General features: G+C 46.2%; 1 protein-coding gene across 2 annotated transcripts in view; it reads right to left on the bottom strand.

The window, feature by feature from the left end:
* Positions 1–13,224: 13,224 nt before the first annotated feature.
* The window catches only part of RTN4R (reticulon 4 receptor), an 87,114-nt gene continuing 83,975 nt past the window's right edge, over positions 13,225–16,363 (bottom strand). For both annotated transcript variants that reach the window (XM_013954791.2, XM_013954790.1), the window contains exon 2: positions 13,225–15,237. In XM_013954791.2, coding sequence (XP_013810245.1) covers positions 13,808–15,237 — 1,430 coding nt within the window. In that variant the 3' untranslated portion in view covers positions 13,225–13,807. The remainder of the gene's footprint in view (positions 15,238–16,363) is intronic.

The following is a 16,363-nucleotide window of genomic DNA, read 5'->3' on the forward strand; positions in this document are numbered from 1 at the left end:
CTTCTCTCACAACCCAAATCTCACATGTATTTTGAGTTGATGAGACAGAAGCTGCACCAAATTCTGGCCCTGCTCTCTAAGCACCTGGAAAGTGCTCTCTACGATGGTGTTAAAACAATTTTCCTAATTTTACAGAAGAGTTGGGAAAATACACTCATGACTGGCAGGGAAGCACTCAGATACCATAGCAATAAGCACCAGGCCATTTATTGTGCTATATTCAGAGCAGGGTTGGGTGAAACATGCCACACATTAAAAAATATCTCTAGAAAGGAGGACAAAACAGTCATTCCACCCCGAGTGCTCTCTGCTCTGAATGAGGTGAGGCCTTGTGGGAAAACCATGAGATCATTTTAGTTCATTATCCAGAGGTATGTTTGGAAGGACTCCGCAGCAAGATTGCATGGGCAGACGCAGACCTGGTATTCCTAATTCTCTAGCATTTGACTGAGCATCACTCTATAACAAGAACAGCTTTTCAGACCAGGATTGCCAGGCGTACCATTTTGTGATTTAACCCAGACACAGGGGAATTTGGGCCCTCTCTGCTGTAGGAAGCCACAGCTGTGTGAGCTGGACAGGTTACCTTTATAGACGATGGAAAGGAAAAGTCACTTTGAACTTTGCAGAGAAGTACTTGGAGGTCCTGGTAGACAAGTTGAACACAGACCAGCAATGCACCCTCGTGGCAAAGGTGGCCAGTGGTATCCTGAGCTGCATTAGGAAGAGCATTGCCAGCAGGGCAAAGGAGGTGACCTTTCTCCTCTACTCAGTACTGGTGAGTCCACATGTGAAGTGCTGTGCCCAGTGCCGGGATCTGCAGGACAAGAAAGACATGGATTTACTGGAGTGAGTCCTGCAAAGGGCCACAAAGATGGTGAAGGCTCTAGAGCATCTCTCATATGAGGAGAGGCTGAGAGAGCTGGGACTGTTTAGTCTGGAGAAGAGAAGATGCAGAGGGAATCTTATCAGTTTTTATAAATATCTGGTGGGAGGGTGTAAAATGAATGGGGCCAGACTCTTCTCAGTGGTGTCCAGTGACAGGACGAGAGGCAACGGGCACAAACTGAAACACAAGAAAACCCTTTTTCACTGTGAGGGTGGTTGAACACTGGAACAGGTTGTCCAAAGGGGTTGTAGAGTCTCCATCCATGGAAATATTCAGAAGCCATCTGGACACGGTCCTGGGCAACCTGCTCTAGATGATCCTTGCTGAGCAGGGTGGGTTGGACCAGATGATCTCTAGAGCTCCCTTCCAGGCTAATCTATTCTGTGATTCTGTGATTTGAAGGGTGGTTTTTCAAAGCTGGAGGTAGATCTCTGACCTCATTCAGACACAGGCTGTGCCTGTTATTCTGCTTTGAGGAGGAGGGTATCTTGGCTGTGAGCTGAGGTATAAAGAACTACTGCTACCCATCTTGTGTGTGGGGAGATAAGCATCTCCAAAATTGACTCAGACCTGTCAAATTCCACTGTTAGTGAAACGTATAATTAAATGCAAAAAAGACACCGTATGCGATGAGTGAATTTCAGATTTCAGCCTTAGTCAGGAAAGATGCTGATAGTTACTCAGGTAAGGATTTAATTTCTCTGCATAGTATTTAATGAGCCCTGGATGAAAATGCAGCAATTTGTGTTCAAAACCCACTTCTGCTATCACCCTTTAAGGCCACCTGGGGCATTTTCCCCAGTCAGAACCTCCATTTCTCCCAGAAGTAATGACAATACTGGGCTGGGCCCATGCTAGAGAGTTCAAGATCGATGGAAGAGGAATACTGCATAGGAGCTCACCCTTCAAAACTCTTGTGGCACAGGGACAATGACTCTACTAACCTCTCTGCTTTGGTTAGGCTTTGTCATTGAAGGCTGGGAAAAAGGATGGAAAGGAGTTTTAATGTAACAGCCTGCCAGACAAGCAGCATGGCCCTAGGTCTCAGGGATACCAACATCCTGTTAAGGACTGGTCCCTGTTCCCCGGTGAACCTTCTCCTATGGCCAACACAGCAGCAAGGCTCTGCTGCTGCAGACACACTCCTCTCCGGGGCATGAGCAGCTGAGTGCTTGCTCTAGGTAGCCTGCAGCTCTTTAGCTCTCCCTGCCCCTCCCCCCGATCCCCCCCCCCCCCGATCCCCCACCACCACCCCCAACAAAAAGGAGGCAGTGTCTCTGGGTGCAGGTGACCAGCTCCCAAGTGGGCTAACACAAGGCAGAACAGAGCTGGAGGAGGGAAGAGGGGGAGGAGATACTTAAAATAAGATTTTTGGTGAAAGCAAAAAGAGGAGAAAAAAACCCACCCTCTCAAACTCACTTGCTTTTAAAATGTGTGAGCTTCTCTGAGGCTGCAGAGATGACAAACAAGGAGCTCCAGGGAACAGGGCTAGGGAGGGAGCCTCTGTATTACCATGGAAATAAGAAAGCCCAGTATAACAGCACTGCTTTGCAAAGGCCCTGCAGGGGTGAAGAGGGATGCCAGTTATCCCATCACAGTATATTAGTGCACTTTATTTCTATATTATTATCCTCCTGTTGCTAAAGCCATTAAAAACAGTCTCTAAATAGCTCAGTGTGGTGATTTACTAATTGAGTTAACTTGGCTGCAGTGGCTCTGGTTCTGAAGGATGTGGTTTGTGATTAGATAAGACCATTGCCCCTTTCAAAATGAACAACACATTAAGAGGTTTTTCTAGGTCACGCTAGACTGCTCAGCATAGCACTTTGCCAAGCAGTGCAGAGCCCAGAGCCCATGGCCCTAGCCCAAGACAGACTGTCATTGCAGCTAATGAAGGTCTCAGCTCTCCTTTCTCTGGAGAATGCACAGAGCCTGAGAAACCCCCAGGAGCATCTTCAGGCTGGAATCAGTCTCTTCTACCTAAACAAAGTCCAGGAAAAGTCCAGGTTGGGCTGCTTGGAGTTTCTAGGTCTTGCTCCACTAGGAAAAAGTGAAGGGTCCCCATGCTCCTAGAGGGAGGCAGGTGCTCAGAGCTCGCCACAGGATGAAACCCTGCTTGTAGGCCTCAGCCCAGAATACAGCAAAATTATAGTATGATGGTATTCAGGGCAAAAACTGCTGCTCCCTCCCCTGCATTCTTCATGCTCTCCCTTGCCAAATCACTTCTTCCAGGAGCAGTGAAGGCAAGTCACTTGTTCCAGGGGCAGCGAACATTGGGTCAGATGTTGCCAGTTCCCCACTGGATGTATCTCAGCACAGCCCGTCTCCCAGATGCTGACAGCTGGCATGGACTCTTGGGAGGAACTGGCAGCTCCAGTCAACCTCAGTCATGCAGCAGTTTGCACACAGAGCTCCCAGATTGCCTACAGGAGGGTTGATGGCTCCTATATCTCTTCCATGCATATGCTCATAGAGTTAGATGAGCTGGTTCTTGACCTCTTGTGGGGCCAATATACCTGGTTATCCCCACCATCTTGTGCTGCAAACACTTGCCTCAGCTTTATAAATCTTCCCCTGGCAGGAAGAAACAAGGCTGCACAAGGCTCAATAGTGGCAATCAGCAGCACAGCCAGAAAGTGAGGTATGATGATGAGGTCCCACTGAATCTCAAGAGCTGCACCAGTCCATGGAAAGAGTAAGGGTGTAGGTCTTTGTTCCTGCACTGTCTGTATAGTAAGTGTCAGGCTACGGCTGAATCAAACAGCCCAAGGGGGTAAGATGGCAACCTGGTGGTATTTTCATTTATGTCTGCCTCAAAGTTTCTCTGTTCCTTGTGTTCTGCAGTTCAGGCTAACAAAGACAGTTTCTGTGGTAAGCTCTACATTTCCAGTATTGCAGAACTAAACACCCAAGGAATCTTCTTCCCTTAGTGATGCTGAGACTTAACACTTGCACCTTGGCCTGCAACACCATCACAAAGGAGAGATTTGTGAAAGCGGCAGAGGATAGATGTGGAAGAAAGCTCAGCTGGAAAATGGCAGGATAGGATCCCCATAGGATAGCCTATGGGGAAAGGCTACTGGAATGAGGTTCCTGGAGTCACCCTGACTGTGCTGCACCTCTTCCTTGCCACCAAAGCACCCTCAGCCATGGAGATGTGGTCAAGAAAGAACCTCCCACACATGAGCATCTCCCATGTCACACCTGCCTATAACTACATTACCCCATCGTGACAATGGACAGCTGAATCTGCCCAGCTCAAAGCACAGAAGGGAACTGCCACGTGTTCGAGAGGACAAAACTTCTCTCCTTACAGCTCAAGGACCAGGCAGGCAGGTACACTAGAATATGAAATAAAATCCCATTTAACAAAAAGCCTGAAACTTTTTAAAAAGTGAAATCATTTTGGATTGAACCTTGTTCCCCCTGTCAGCTGAGAGCTTCAATTGGCAACCAGATGAGCACCTGTCAGGGCTGGGTTGGAGTCATTAGTAAGATCAGAGTCCTGGCAGAACAGCGGGAGGCTGGACTAGATGACCTAATTTGCGTCCCTTCTAGCTTAAAAAATTCTGTGATGTATTTTTAATGAAGCACACACAATAAACTGCTAACATAATATTAGAGGCTCACTTCAAAGCTCAAATAGGCAGGAAAATCAAGGTGAAAGTTTCTGAATTCATCATTATGTGTCACTCAGCTTCACCATGACAACCCCTGGATATATCAGATGCTTCCTTTCTAGTGTTTGTTATATGGTTTGGAGCCCACCCTCCCTCTTGTATTTTTCAGACAAACCAGAAATAACCTGAAAAGTATAAAGCTTTAATGGACAGCCCTTATACATTTACACAGCATTCCAGCCCCGCCAAAGGATTCTGCAAGTAGCAAAGTTTAGTGACTCCGAAAGAAGCTGGGTCCATACCTTAGATGAGCTTCAGGCCAGCTGGGTTCCTTCTGTTCTGCAGGCCTTTCACCTCAGTATAGCTGGTTTCAATATAGTTTATGGTTTCATGAGAGGTATGAGTTGCATCAGTGATATAAAAAACCCTGCTGAAAAAAGGGATGTTCGTGTGTCACAGTTTTCTCCTTTCTAGAACTATGAGACCACTCTGGCAGGGGGAAACAAATCTTTTCCCCAAAGCACCCAAGTTCATTCCTTCTGGGACAACCTCTGTTTCACCCAGTGGTTGGAAATGATCTCCTCAGGTTGTTTAATGACCACAATTCTGGTGAAAATGGGTAATATATTCCAAGGGTGGGAACAAATTAGAAGCTGAATGCTTCTCTGACTATACCTAAGCATTCCTGAGACCTTCAGTTTACAAAATTTGGCTAAAAACAGGCTTGTCAAAGACCAAAATGCTTTCTAGGTCCAACCAGACTAACAACTCAGCAAGAATAAACCCATCCTGAGTCTAGAGGACCCTTGTCCTTCATATCCTACAGGCAGCTGCAGCTGCTGGAAATACTCCTAAAAGTGTCACAAAACCTCAAAAAATGCAGAGTAAAATTAGACATCTCGGTGCACTTTCTGCCCCCCACCCCAACCTGTTAGGAATTAGATGTGAGGAAGCCTTCCCAGCAGAAGTCCCCAGCCTCTGGGAATATCACTAGCAATACACATGCACTCATAGCTGTAACTTATCAGACCTCCTGGTTTGGGAGAATTCAAGTTGTTTTCCCTTCAACACCCTTTTTCCCCACCAGCCTCAACCCCACACTCTCGGTGGGGTTAGTCTGACAGCAAGGGAAGGGCAGTGATGAGCAAAAAAGCAGTTAGCAAAATACAAAATTTTATTTTAACAGTCTTACTCGGAAACCTTGTTAAAAATTCAACTTTTACTGTCCAAAGGAAATTGAAACATTTAGTCCCAGTGTCTTGAAATTCATGTGAACGTCTCGCATAACAGAGTGACGAGCATGTTTGTTATCCAGTATTGCCACATCTTGTTCTGAGTTCAGAGGCAGTCTCTAATTGTCATGCAGAAAGGGACTGAGCTTTCCAGGTACCCCTGTGTTAATTCCACTGCGTGGCAGAAGGGAGGATCGAGACAGCTAATGAACTAGTAAAAGTGATTGATTCTTGTCTAGGTGTCAGGACACTGAATGGCTGTTTGTCAAGAAACAAGAAAATGTCACTGGGATTTGTAAGCGCTTGTAACCATTACATAAAGCACTTTGACTAAGAATCACATAAGATAACTTTCCAAGACTGCTGCTCTGAGTGTGTTAATACAACTACTGGCTCTTCTTGACATTTCTGCAAACAACTTATAAATATTCCATGGGAGTGGCTGTTCCTGCTGCTGCTGTTGTTGCAGTTTGAATGGAAATACCAGGGGGAAAAGAGCAGCTCTGTCCTTATTTAGCAAGTGGCAGCTAAATAAGAGTCCTCAGTCAGCCAGCTCCAGGGCTTTTCTCCAGTGAAAGTGAAGAGCAGTTGAGCATCCTGCCCTCCTTCTGCTGATGGAGAAACTTGGATGTGAATGAAGACCATAACCCAGCACTGTGACAGCCTCTTTTGCACTCAGATAGGCACTGGAAAAGAAGTTAAATGACTCACCCAAGGTCACATATTATGCCGGTAACAGTGCTGAAATTGCAACTCAGCCAGGGATTGCTGATTTCCCCACCAAAGCTGTCTCCACTGCTTTATCTCAAGGCTCAGAGTCTAAATGCAGAGCTTCTCTAGCTGGCCAAGACAGTGAGAGGGAGACTGATGTCTGAGGAGATGGGGTGGGGCAGACGGGAGGGAGGAAGGGAAGTGCAATTCCATCTGGATTTGGGGACTGTCTGTGGTGGGAGCTGTAAAGGAAAGATGCTGTGCCACTCCTTCAAGTCATGGACACACTGGTGCATAACTTGCCTTTTTGCTCACAGACAGCGAGAAGGACCTTGCTGTCTTGACCCATCGGGGGCCAGAAGAGGGATCCACACAGCAGCCTGGTGAGAGATGCTGTTGCACTCCCGGCATCCAGGCCCTGGGAGCAGGCTGGCCCACATCAACTGTCCACACCTTGAAGCTCCTGGTCTTTCTCTAGTGGTGTTGTATCAAACTGCACTAGACAAGCTTGTACCACAAGCAGAGCAGGATCTTTTAGCACAGGCAGCAGCAAAGACATGCAGTAAGTTGCAGAAGTGACAGTTTAAACCTTGCTGACAATAGCCAGCCAATAGGTACAGCTTTACTGTTCTGAAATGTTAGCTAACCACTCAGATGGCAAAGACCAGCACCCCCATCCCCATACTGGAGTTTCCAGTCTTTCCCTTTGTGCTTTAAATTCAAACAATAATGCTCAAAATCAACCATAGAACAACAAATGCAAGTGGAAGCCAGCCACAATCAAACCACCGCAAAGGAACTCAGCCATGAACAAACCATTGCCATCAGACCCAGGCCACAAATAAACCACTGCAGATGGATCCACCCACAAGTGAAACACTGCAAAGAAGCCCAGCCCATGACTCATCCGAGCTAGCCTGCCTGTGTTAATACTGTGTGGAGCGCAGCAGCCTATCAAAAGCTGTGATTTCATCCCCCAAAATGTGCTGTTTTTATGCTTGATGACAGTTGGGCCTTTTTGGTACCTGCTGACCTAGAACTAGTCTCTCAAGCTGTACTGAAGGTGGGTCATTTGAAGTGTTTCATCATTTAGCAGTATATAGCTTTATTTTCATCATGCCTCTCCTTCAACAAGTCCCCATTTTCCCTATTTATAGATGCCCTGGGAAGCAATTCCATCATGAGTCTCACCTGCCTCTGCATTTCCTCACATAGTGCCCTAGTTATGACACAAACCAGGTGGTCTCTAATTAGTGCTTCTGTCCCTAGTCAGATTCTAATGTCGGTGCTTGGCTTTATAGTGAAGGTCTCTACATAATTTCCCAGATTCCTTGTCCTCACCATGGCTGTACCTAGAGTTTGTGCTGTCTTCAGATTTTCCTGCCTGCAACTGTGACACCATGGTCCAGTGTCACCCCTAAGAAATCTTCTCTTTTCTTTCCTGTCCTCTCTGTTCTCCTCTTCACCCCCATCTCTCATTGACTCTGACTTTTTTTTGTCCTCTTCTGACTTTGACAGGGAGGTTGAACAGTAAAATCTTTTCTCCCTAACTCCTTAACAATATGGAGCTAAACCAGAAACATAGCTGGACTTGGCGTGCTTTCCACACTATTATTTCCATGCATCGTGTTTGCTTTTAGGAAAGTTCAGGAACTCAGATAACCTTTTCCCTTTCAGAGCAGAGAGATGAGGAAACAGCACTCACTAAAAAGGTTTAGAAGCAGATCCTAAACTGCAGAGCTGTCAGCCCTGTAGGGTCACAGAGAGCTGGGCATTTGGCCCTGTGATCTTCTAAGAGCTACTTGGGAAGAATAGGGCAGAGATGCCCAATATTTCCTGCCATCTGCCTGCAGCCCAGGGCCAAGATTACAAGCAGGTACTTGTACTTTTGTCCAGCTGACTGCAGGGGCTACTGCTAGAAGTATGTTCCAGTCTCTGGCACAGCATTGCCAGCTCTCACACCAGTATCCTGCGTCTTGTGAGATTTGGTATTTCTCTGACAGGCCCAAGAGGCAGACATGTTTCTCTGACGGTTTTGAGAGTCTGAGGGGTTAGGGGTGAACTTCAGCCTCATTCCTTCTCTTCATCTCTAGCCCTTGTGATTTTTGAGGAAAGCTTGGAAACATGGTCTCTAAGGGCTCCAAAACCAATATGCAGCTAAGCAGAAGCCAGATGAGCTTCATTAAGAAGTCCCAGGTGTTTAAGCAGATTCCAACAATATTTGGGGACCTGAACAAAAATTTTTAGCAGGTGGAGAGACATAGCACTTCTGTCTGGAGGACTGGCATGAAAATGGGAGTCCCCTGGCTCAGGGAAGGGCAGGAGAGGCAACTTGCATGTCCTTTCACATCCAGTGATGTCCTGGACAAGAGGGGAGGGAGGGAGAGACTGCAGTGAAACAGTCACCAAGAACTCATTTGAGACAACAGTAGACTCAAAAGGTCTGAAGCCAGGAAGCACGACCAGCTCTGCCTGATCCTGTCTATCTCAGGGCACTGCACTTCTAGAACCCCTGCATGCAGCAAAACCACTGTACCTAAAACACTATTGGGAAAGCAATCCATTGTGGGCAGCAGGCAAAGAACGGATAGCTGTCAAGGTCTAGTGGCTGGTGATGGCTAGCTTTGGCTAGGCTTCTCCTGCTGCCAGTATCTTCGGGTCATCTGATGATATGTTTTCAGCAAGCCTGCTGCAGCAGCTGTATCTAAGGAAAGTGCTTCTTTATGAGGTTTAGGCTCAGCCCTGTGAAGTACTTTCAATGTACAGATCTGGCCAGTTCATTTTTTCAGAGCTTGGAGGGGCTCTGGACAGGGAAAGTGACGAGTCCTCCAGATACCACAGCTTAAATTAGAATCACTTGGGCTCCTTGTGTCGAAGTATTTAAGTTGGACAGAGATTTCCTTAGGTCCCTTCCAACCAACATCTATGATTTCTTGTGAACCAGGCTATTAGTGAGGTTTCTCTCACACCACATTACCTCTCTCTTCCTCCCTGGTTTTGATCAAAAATGCCTTGCTGATGGAAATGGCATCAAAGCCACAACATTCATATATAAAGTTTTGATCTCAGCACGCCACAGATATCCAGAAAAAGAAACAGAATACCTTCAAAACCAGTTTAATTAAATAACGTTTACATAAAATGTGTCAGTGTTGTAGAGAGTGATGAGAACCTCTGGAGTGTAACTCATCACACCTACATTAGACACCTCATTTAGGATGGGACAAATCACTCTCTGGAAACAAGTGCTTTGAGATTCCATTTCCCCATCCATAAGCAGAGGTATAGTGCCATTTTCCTGCACTCTGTGTGCAGATGAGCTGAAGGAGGAAGGGTAGGGGAGGAGGATAAATTCCCTTCAAATGTTACTATGACAAAGGGAGGGAGAATCTCCTCTTTGGCTAGCTTGGAGCTTGAGCAGGACCCAAAAGTGCTTACAGATGGACCTTAAAACCTAGGAAAAGAGTTTCTGTGTGAGCACTGTTCCTGCTTATTGCAAGAATGAACACAGAGCTGGAAGCAAAGGATGTGTGGATCAGTGGAGGCAAATGCTGTCAGAGAGGCAGGTGTGAGCATAGAGTCCTTTCACCACTGCTGAAGACCTGGTTTCTTACTGCATCTTCAGTAGTGGGCACTGCATTATCAAGGGTCTGCAGGGTAACAATGTGTAGCAGGCACTATGCACTGGGCGGTGCAGCCCTGCCATCCTGTCAGGGGAACCTTTTCTTCACAAGACAGCTTGGACTGCATTCCTCACATACCAGGAGCTTGTCTGGCTCCTCGCTGCTGGCAAGTTACTTGGTTTATTTGATTTCACTCCTAGCATCAAGGACTTAGGCAGAAAATTGACTGTGATTTGCATGGGAAGAAGGGGAGAGAGAAGGTGCATAATGAGATGGCACTGAGCCCTGCTAGATAAATGCTATTTAACAGAGTGTCACCTGGGTGTAAAATAGGTCTAGGCACATCTGGAAGTCTTGTGCTAACCCCAACAAAGCACAAAGTAGAAGAGGAACTGCCTTACTCTGAAGTCCTCAAACCTTCTGTACCCTCTCCAATAACAGAGCTCACCCTCTGCCCCTTCCAGCCTCCTACAGATATTCCTGCTGTCCACTGTATCATTTTCTTCAATAACCTGCCATTCACAGTGGCCTTCTAAAGCCTGTAAATACTGAAATTGGCATCTGGACAGCAGGAAATCTAGGAAATGAGCACAAGGGATTCTACTGGGCTTTAGGCCAATACGTAGTCCTAGCAGCCACTGAAAGCACAGCAGAGTCAAGCTCTGGAAAGCAGGAAGAGTGTCACCAGATTGGTGTAAAATGACTCTTAGTTCATTCAGGATAAGTGACAGTAATCCACCTGTGTGCTTTGGGCTACCCACAATGTGCATCAAAGCCAAAGTTCCTGTGCTGATGATCTGGGTGTGGACAAGCACAGATTTCAGTTTTGGTAAAGGCCCATTCCATTGCTGTGGGGAGATGCCACAACACATAGCTGTTCTTTTTTTGCTCAGGTTTATTCTAAGCCTGTTGCCATCTTGTCTGGTTTCCTCATGCCCATAGAGCTGTGGACATTGGTCCAATCATCCTGACCCCAACACTCACTAACTATCCTACAAGTGAGACACACAGTGCCCCCTAAGGCTATGATCAAAATGTGAGTCTCTACAGCAACCCATCCCAGTGTCCAGTAACTTGTTTCCCAGGTTTTCTGTGGGCTTTGGAGAAGTGCTGTCCCTGTGGCCAAGCTAGGCTGAACTGTTCTCTGTTACTGTACTTCAGCATCATGAATAGTTTTGAATCCCTCAAGACCCTCAAAGATAGATTTGGCTGATTAGGAGAGGGCAGGGCCTGTCTGAGGTTCATGGGACCCCAGAAAATCCTTCAGGACTGGAAGAAAGGGGATAAATCCTAGCAAGTATGGCAAAAAAAAAAAAAAAAAAAAAAAAAAAAAAAAAGCTGGTAATGTACTTATCACTCACCTGCATGTTTGGGGGGGGTGGTTATGCACACAAACTGGAAGGCATGTAGGCAGCTGGATTGTCAAGGCCATGTCTAGCTAATGAATCCCAGCAGAAGGCACTGATTTCTTGCTTCCTCCCTTGGGCAGGAATCACACCTGGCTCTTCTGCAGAAATCAGGGCTGGTATTGGTCATGGAGCTGGAATGGCAGCAGTCAGATCTACTGGGATCTCAGGACCGTGCTACACAGCATCTCCTGCCCAGTGATATAGCTGGTACTGGCAAACCAGTCCCTACCTCAAGAGGAAGCATTGCCAAGAGTGAGCTTCTCACCAGTACAGGTCTCTGCCACATCTTTTCAGTAGCCCCAGTGATGGTTTTGAAGGTCACAATTGAAACAGTTTGGGCATTGCCCTCCCTGTCTGTCACATAGGTGGAACCAAGCTGTGGCAGGGATAGAAAGTACTCAGCAACATCCCGTGACGTTGTTGTGTGTGGGTCTTGGATACTGCCACACTGGCTGCCAAAATGCAGTATCACTGCCACTCTGGGATGTGACCATCCACACACCCTGCCCTGTTCTTTCCCATGGTCATCCTCCCCTCCTCATGAGTCGTCAGGCCACTGAATCCTAGAGCAGGGCAGGCACTTAGTCATTACCCTGATCCTGTCTTTCACTCCTGGCTTATGATGGTCCCTCACTCATCCATGTGTGGTTGTTTTGTGGAGCTGAGAACCAGTCTCAGTGTTACAAACCCCAGTGATGCCAGGGCAGCTTGGAGAGCCTCAGCCTGTCTTGCACACACAGCCCTCTCATCCTGTACCAGGACCTTGGTACCTCCATGCCATTGTTCTTGCTCTTTGCTGGCAAACCTCTGCATATGATGCCTTCCCATTCAGCATCTAACAATATAACACGCCACCTGTCTGTGACAGGCCAGTCTTGAGTGCCTGGATCTCAATACCTCAACAGTCTTCTTGTGGAGAGGAGCAGAAAAAAATCTATAGTTTTGTAAGGAAAAGCAACCATCTGGCAAACTCTGTGCACAACCCTGCCATAACCTGGAATACATATAGAGTACACAAGGGATCTGTCTATAGTACCAGGAATACACAGCTCAATCCAGCTGGGTACTTTATGGTCCACTGGGTGGTACAGAGCTACTGAGATGCCAGTGGATTTATTTTCATAGCATCCCAAGGTCAAAGATGGGGAGTAATACAGAAGGCGAAGTCACTTGCACAGTGACCACATGAAGCATTGGTAGCAGAGCCAGAAGTGGACACCAGCTCTCCAGCACAGCCAGTGTGACCAGGAGCTGCATGTCTGGGAGATATTTCCTATTTCATAAAACCAAGCTTGAGTGCTCCTCCACTTTGGAAGCACCTTCTGGTTCATTAATCACAGAGAAGAGTTTAGCTATCTGTGCATATCGGAAGAAAAACTGCCCTGTCTGACTTTTTGGTATTGTTTACTAATGATCCTCTACCTGAGACCTGGACTGCTCAGCTCCAAGGGGCTGGGCTAATATTTCCTGCTATTCTGAGCATCTTGAAATATGAATGATGTTGGGGAAGCATGTGGGACACTTCAGAAGGGGAGCAGCAGCTTTAGCACAGCATGTTTCATGCGAGGAAATACTTTGTTGGCACTGATTAAACATTGCATAACAGTGCAGAATATGTCTTATTTATTACTGTCATGTTAAATGCTCGACCTGCCTTGAGATCAGGGCACACTGCACACCCTTTTAATTTTCCAGCTTTTTATCTGGTTAGCGTGCTTCACCCTTTGTAGATGACAACCATTTAGGAAAAAGAAATCTTTATTTTATATTTTTTGTATACTTGTACACAAGTAAAATAAAATGCATATCTATATATACTGCAATCTTGTGAAGGAAAAGGCAGCATTCTTTAACAAATGCTGCCCGTAAACATGGTGTCATGGAATGAATACGGAAAAACTGCAATATTCATAAACATAGGATTAAAACAGCATCAAATTCATTACCTCTGCAAATGGGAACCTGCAATATCATTCAGTGTCATGTCAAGTTACAAACAGATTTTAGACATTCTTTTTGGAACATTTCTTACATTTTTTTCCTGTAAGTAAATCATATTTCTTTACCATCTGCTGTAGCAAAAGCTGCTTTGTGGACAAGTGCAGTTCCGAAGACCAAAGGTATAATTCACAGGTTTCAGGACAAATAAATTATGTACATCCTGGTGTTTGTCTTTTTTTGTTTTTTTATAAAGGCATCCAGTTAACTTTTGTGTAACAAAGCTTTCTCAGGGTGGATGGTAGTTTGCTTTCATTTGCAACATTTATGGAGGTCAGCAAAAGTCTAGTATTAAAGTGTCATCAACCCAGGAAAAGAGTTCATTTTAGCAGAATAACAGTAAGCTCCACACCAAGGGGGGGATCAAAAGGCTTAGGCTGAGCTGTAACGTGGAGCTGTTTCCTTGCTGGGTGAGGCGGCACTGGGCCTTTGATTTGTTCTTTTTAGAGCAGCCCTGCCTCTTTTTGGTTGGGACTGTGGAAGGTTCAATAGGCTCTAGAAATTCTGGTTTCAACTTGGTCAATGGAGGGTCTACAATGCTGGGGAAGGTCCCAAAAGGGGAATCATTTATCTGCTTGTTGCTGCCATTTTTAGATGGGTCTGTCTCAATGTACTTGGTTTTGGACATGTGCTCCTTATCTTTGAGAGGGTTGTTGGAGGATGGACGGCTGCTATGGGAAGAAGGACCCGCCTTGCCTTTAGCTTCATAAATAAAAGATTTATCTGTTTCTGGCTGGCAGCACTTCAGGGAGTTGTCATGGGAACTGAGAGGGGGGTTCCCAGTTGGCAGTTTACCGGACCTGGTCTTAGTGCTAAAAACACTTGTTCGTATCTGGTTGAAGGAGTCGATGCATCCTTCCAAGTCAGTGCTCTGCAGCCTTTTGAGGTCTCTCCCTGCCAAGCGTGGGGGAAGGTGGCACTCTAGTTCTGAAGATGATCCTTTAAACTGTTTAAACCAATTCCAGAGAGATCGAGCCTGGCAGTCACAGATCCACTGGTTGCCATTTAAACGTAGATACTGGAGGGACACAAGGGGAGCCATGGTTTCACCAGTGAGCACGGTCAGGTTGTTGTTAAACAGATACAAGGTCATCACTTTCCCAAGGTCATGGAAAGACCGGCGGTGAACCAGGCTGACTCTGTTCTGGTGCAGAAGCAGTCGGTCTAGGTTGATTAGCCCGCGAAAGACATTCTCTGACAAGCTCTTAATTTTGTTACCATGCAAAAACAGGTAGGTTAGGTTTGCGAGATCCACAAAGGTATCATCCAGCAGATTCTGTAGATTATTATCCTGAAGGTAGAGATATTGCAAGGAGAATAACCCTCGAAAAAGCCCTGTGGAGAGCTCCAGGAGCCCACAGCGATCCAGATGTAAGGTGTGGAGGTGAATAAGACCCCGGAAAGTGATTGGGTTGATAGATTTCAGGTTTGTGTTGTCGCTGAGATCTAACTCCTCCAGTTTGTTCAGCCCATAAAAGGCTCCAGGCTCAATGAGGCTGATGTTGTTGGAGTGGATCCAAAGGATTGTCATGTTGCGACAGGAGGTGAAACTGGTGGACCTCACAAGGGTTATCCTGTTGTTGTGCAAGAAGATGCGCTGGCTCTGGATGGGTATCTCAGTGGGGATTGCTGTCAGTCCTTGCTGCTGACAACTTATTGTAATCTTCGGTTCACTGTAGCATACACACGCCCCAGGGCAAGACTCCACTTCTGACTGGATGTTCAAGCAAAACACCAAAATCAGCAGTCTGCTTCCTAAAGAACAACAAAAATAGTATGTAAATTAGCCAGGGTCATGGGAGAGCACTTTTCTCTGCAGCTAATAGATGAGCCTGAAATTCACCTCTGTAAGTACATTGCCATTAACCACAAACAACACATGCCAGGGGAGTCAAACAATTAAAATGCAGAATTAAAAATATTCTGCCACACAACACAATAGTTAAAATAATGCACATTTGTTCTGAGAAAGTCTGAGCACCTTCTCAGCCTTTCATACTCAGAAGGTCTCTGACTTCAATCACAAATGAAAGTGAGCATCGTGTATTTTCATTGTGGCTCCTGGATACACATCTAACATAAGTCCTGTCTCAAAGGGCTTACCTCTAAGACAATGTGCTGTCTGCTTGGGGGTTGTTTGTCTCTGTCACACAACCACAGGCACATTTAGCACAATTCAGCATCTATCTGGCCATGGCTAAGGTCTGCAACAGCAGGAAGCTTGGGTTACACTAGGCAACACTACATTGCATTCCAGGAGTACCACCAGCTCCTTGCTTTCAAGATCGTTGAACAACTGTCCAAAGAAAGCAAGTGTTCCCAATCCACATTCAAACTGTAAGATGGACATGTGGCTCTTGTGACTTTCCATGGACAAACTCTGCACTGATCTAGTCTTTCTGCAAGAAATAACTGCAAAGGATTCTCAAAATACCTTACAGGTCAGATCTGCTTATAGAGGCCTTTATACACACATTCTTGTTTCCCTTCCTTTCTCTCCTTCTTACCTCAGAGGTCTATGCAGCCACTGAGAAAGAGGAGGAAACACCTTGTGTTTCCCAGAGGGAAGTGCTGTTGCTGGAGGAAATCATGTGCAAAGCTTGAGTCGGGGTTTCCTCAAGGTTTGCAAGGTGGAAGTAGTTTTCCTGTGTGCCTAGAGTGCAGGCAGCACACTGGTGGCACTAGAGCTCCTGAGTGGAACAGTTTTCTGCACTTGTAACGACCTGCTTCCCCAGGAGCCCAGGTAAACGGAATTGCACAAAAAGTGCCAAGGATCCTCAAATCTCAACGAAGCATTTGGATTCACTGGATCAGGCCTCCAGGATGTGTTTGGGAAAGGCTAGAATATAGGAAAAGAGGGGCAGAGGTTATGTAGCCAACA

Source organism: Apteryx mantelli, chromosome 17 (genome assembly GCF_036417845.1).
Source record: "Apteryx mantelli isolate bAptMan1 chromosome 17, bAptMan1.hap1, whole genome shotgun sequence".
In the NCBI taxonomy this organism is placed as follows: Eukaryota; Metazoa; Chordata; class Aves; order Apterygiformes; family Apterygidae; genus Apteryx; species Apteryx mantelli.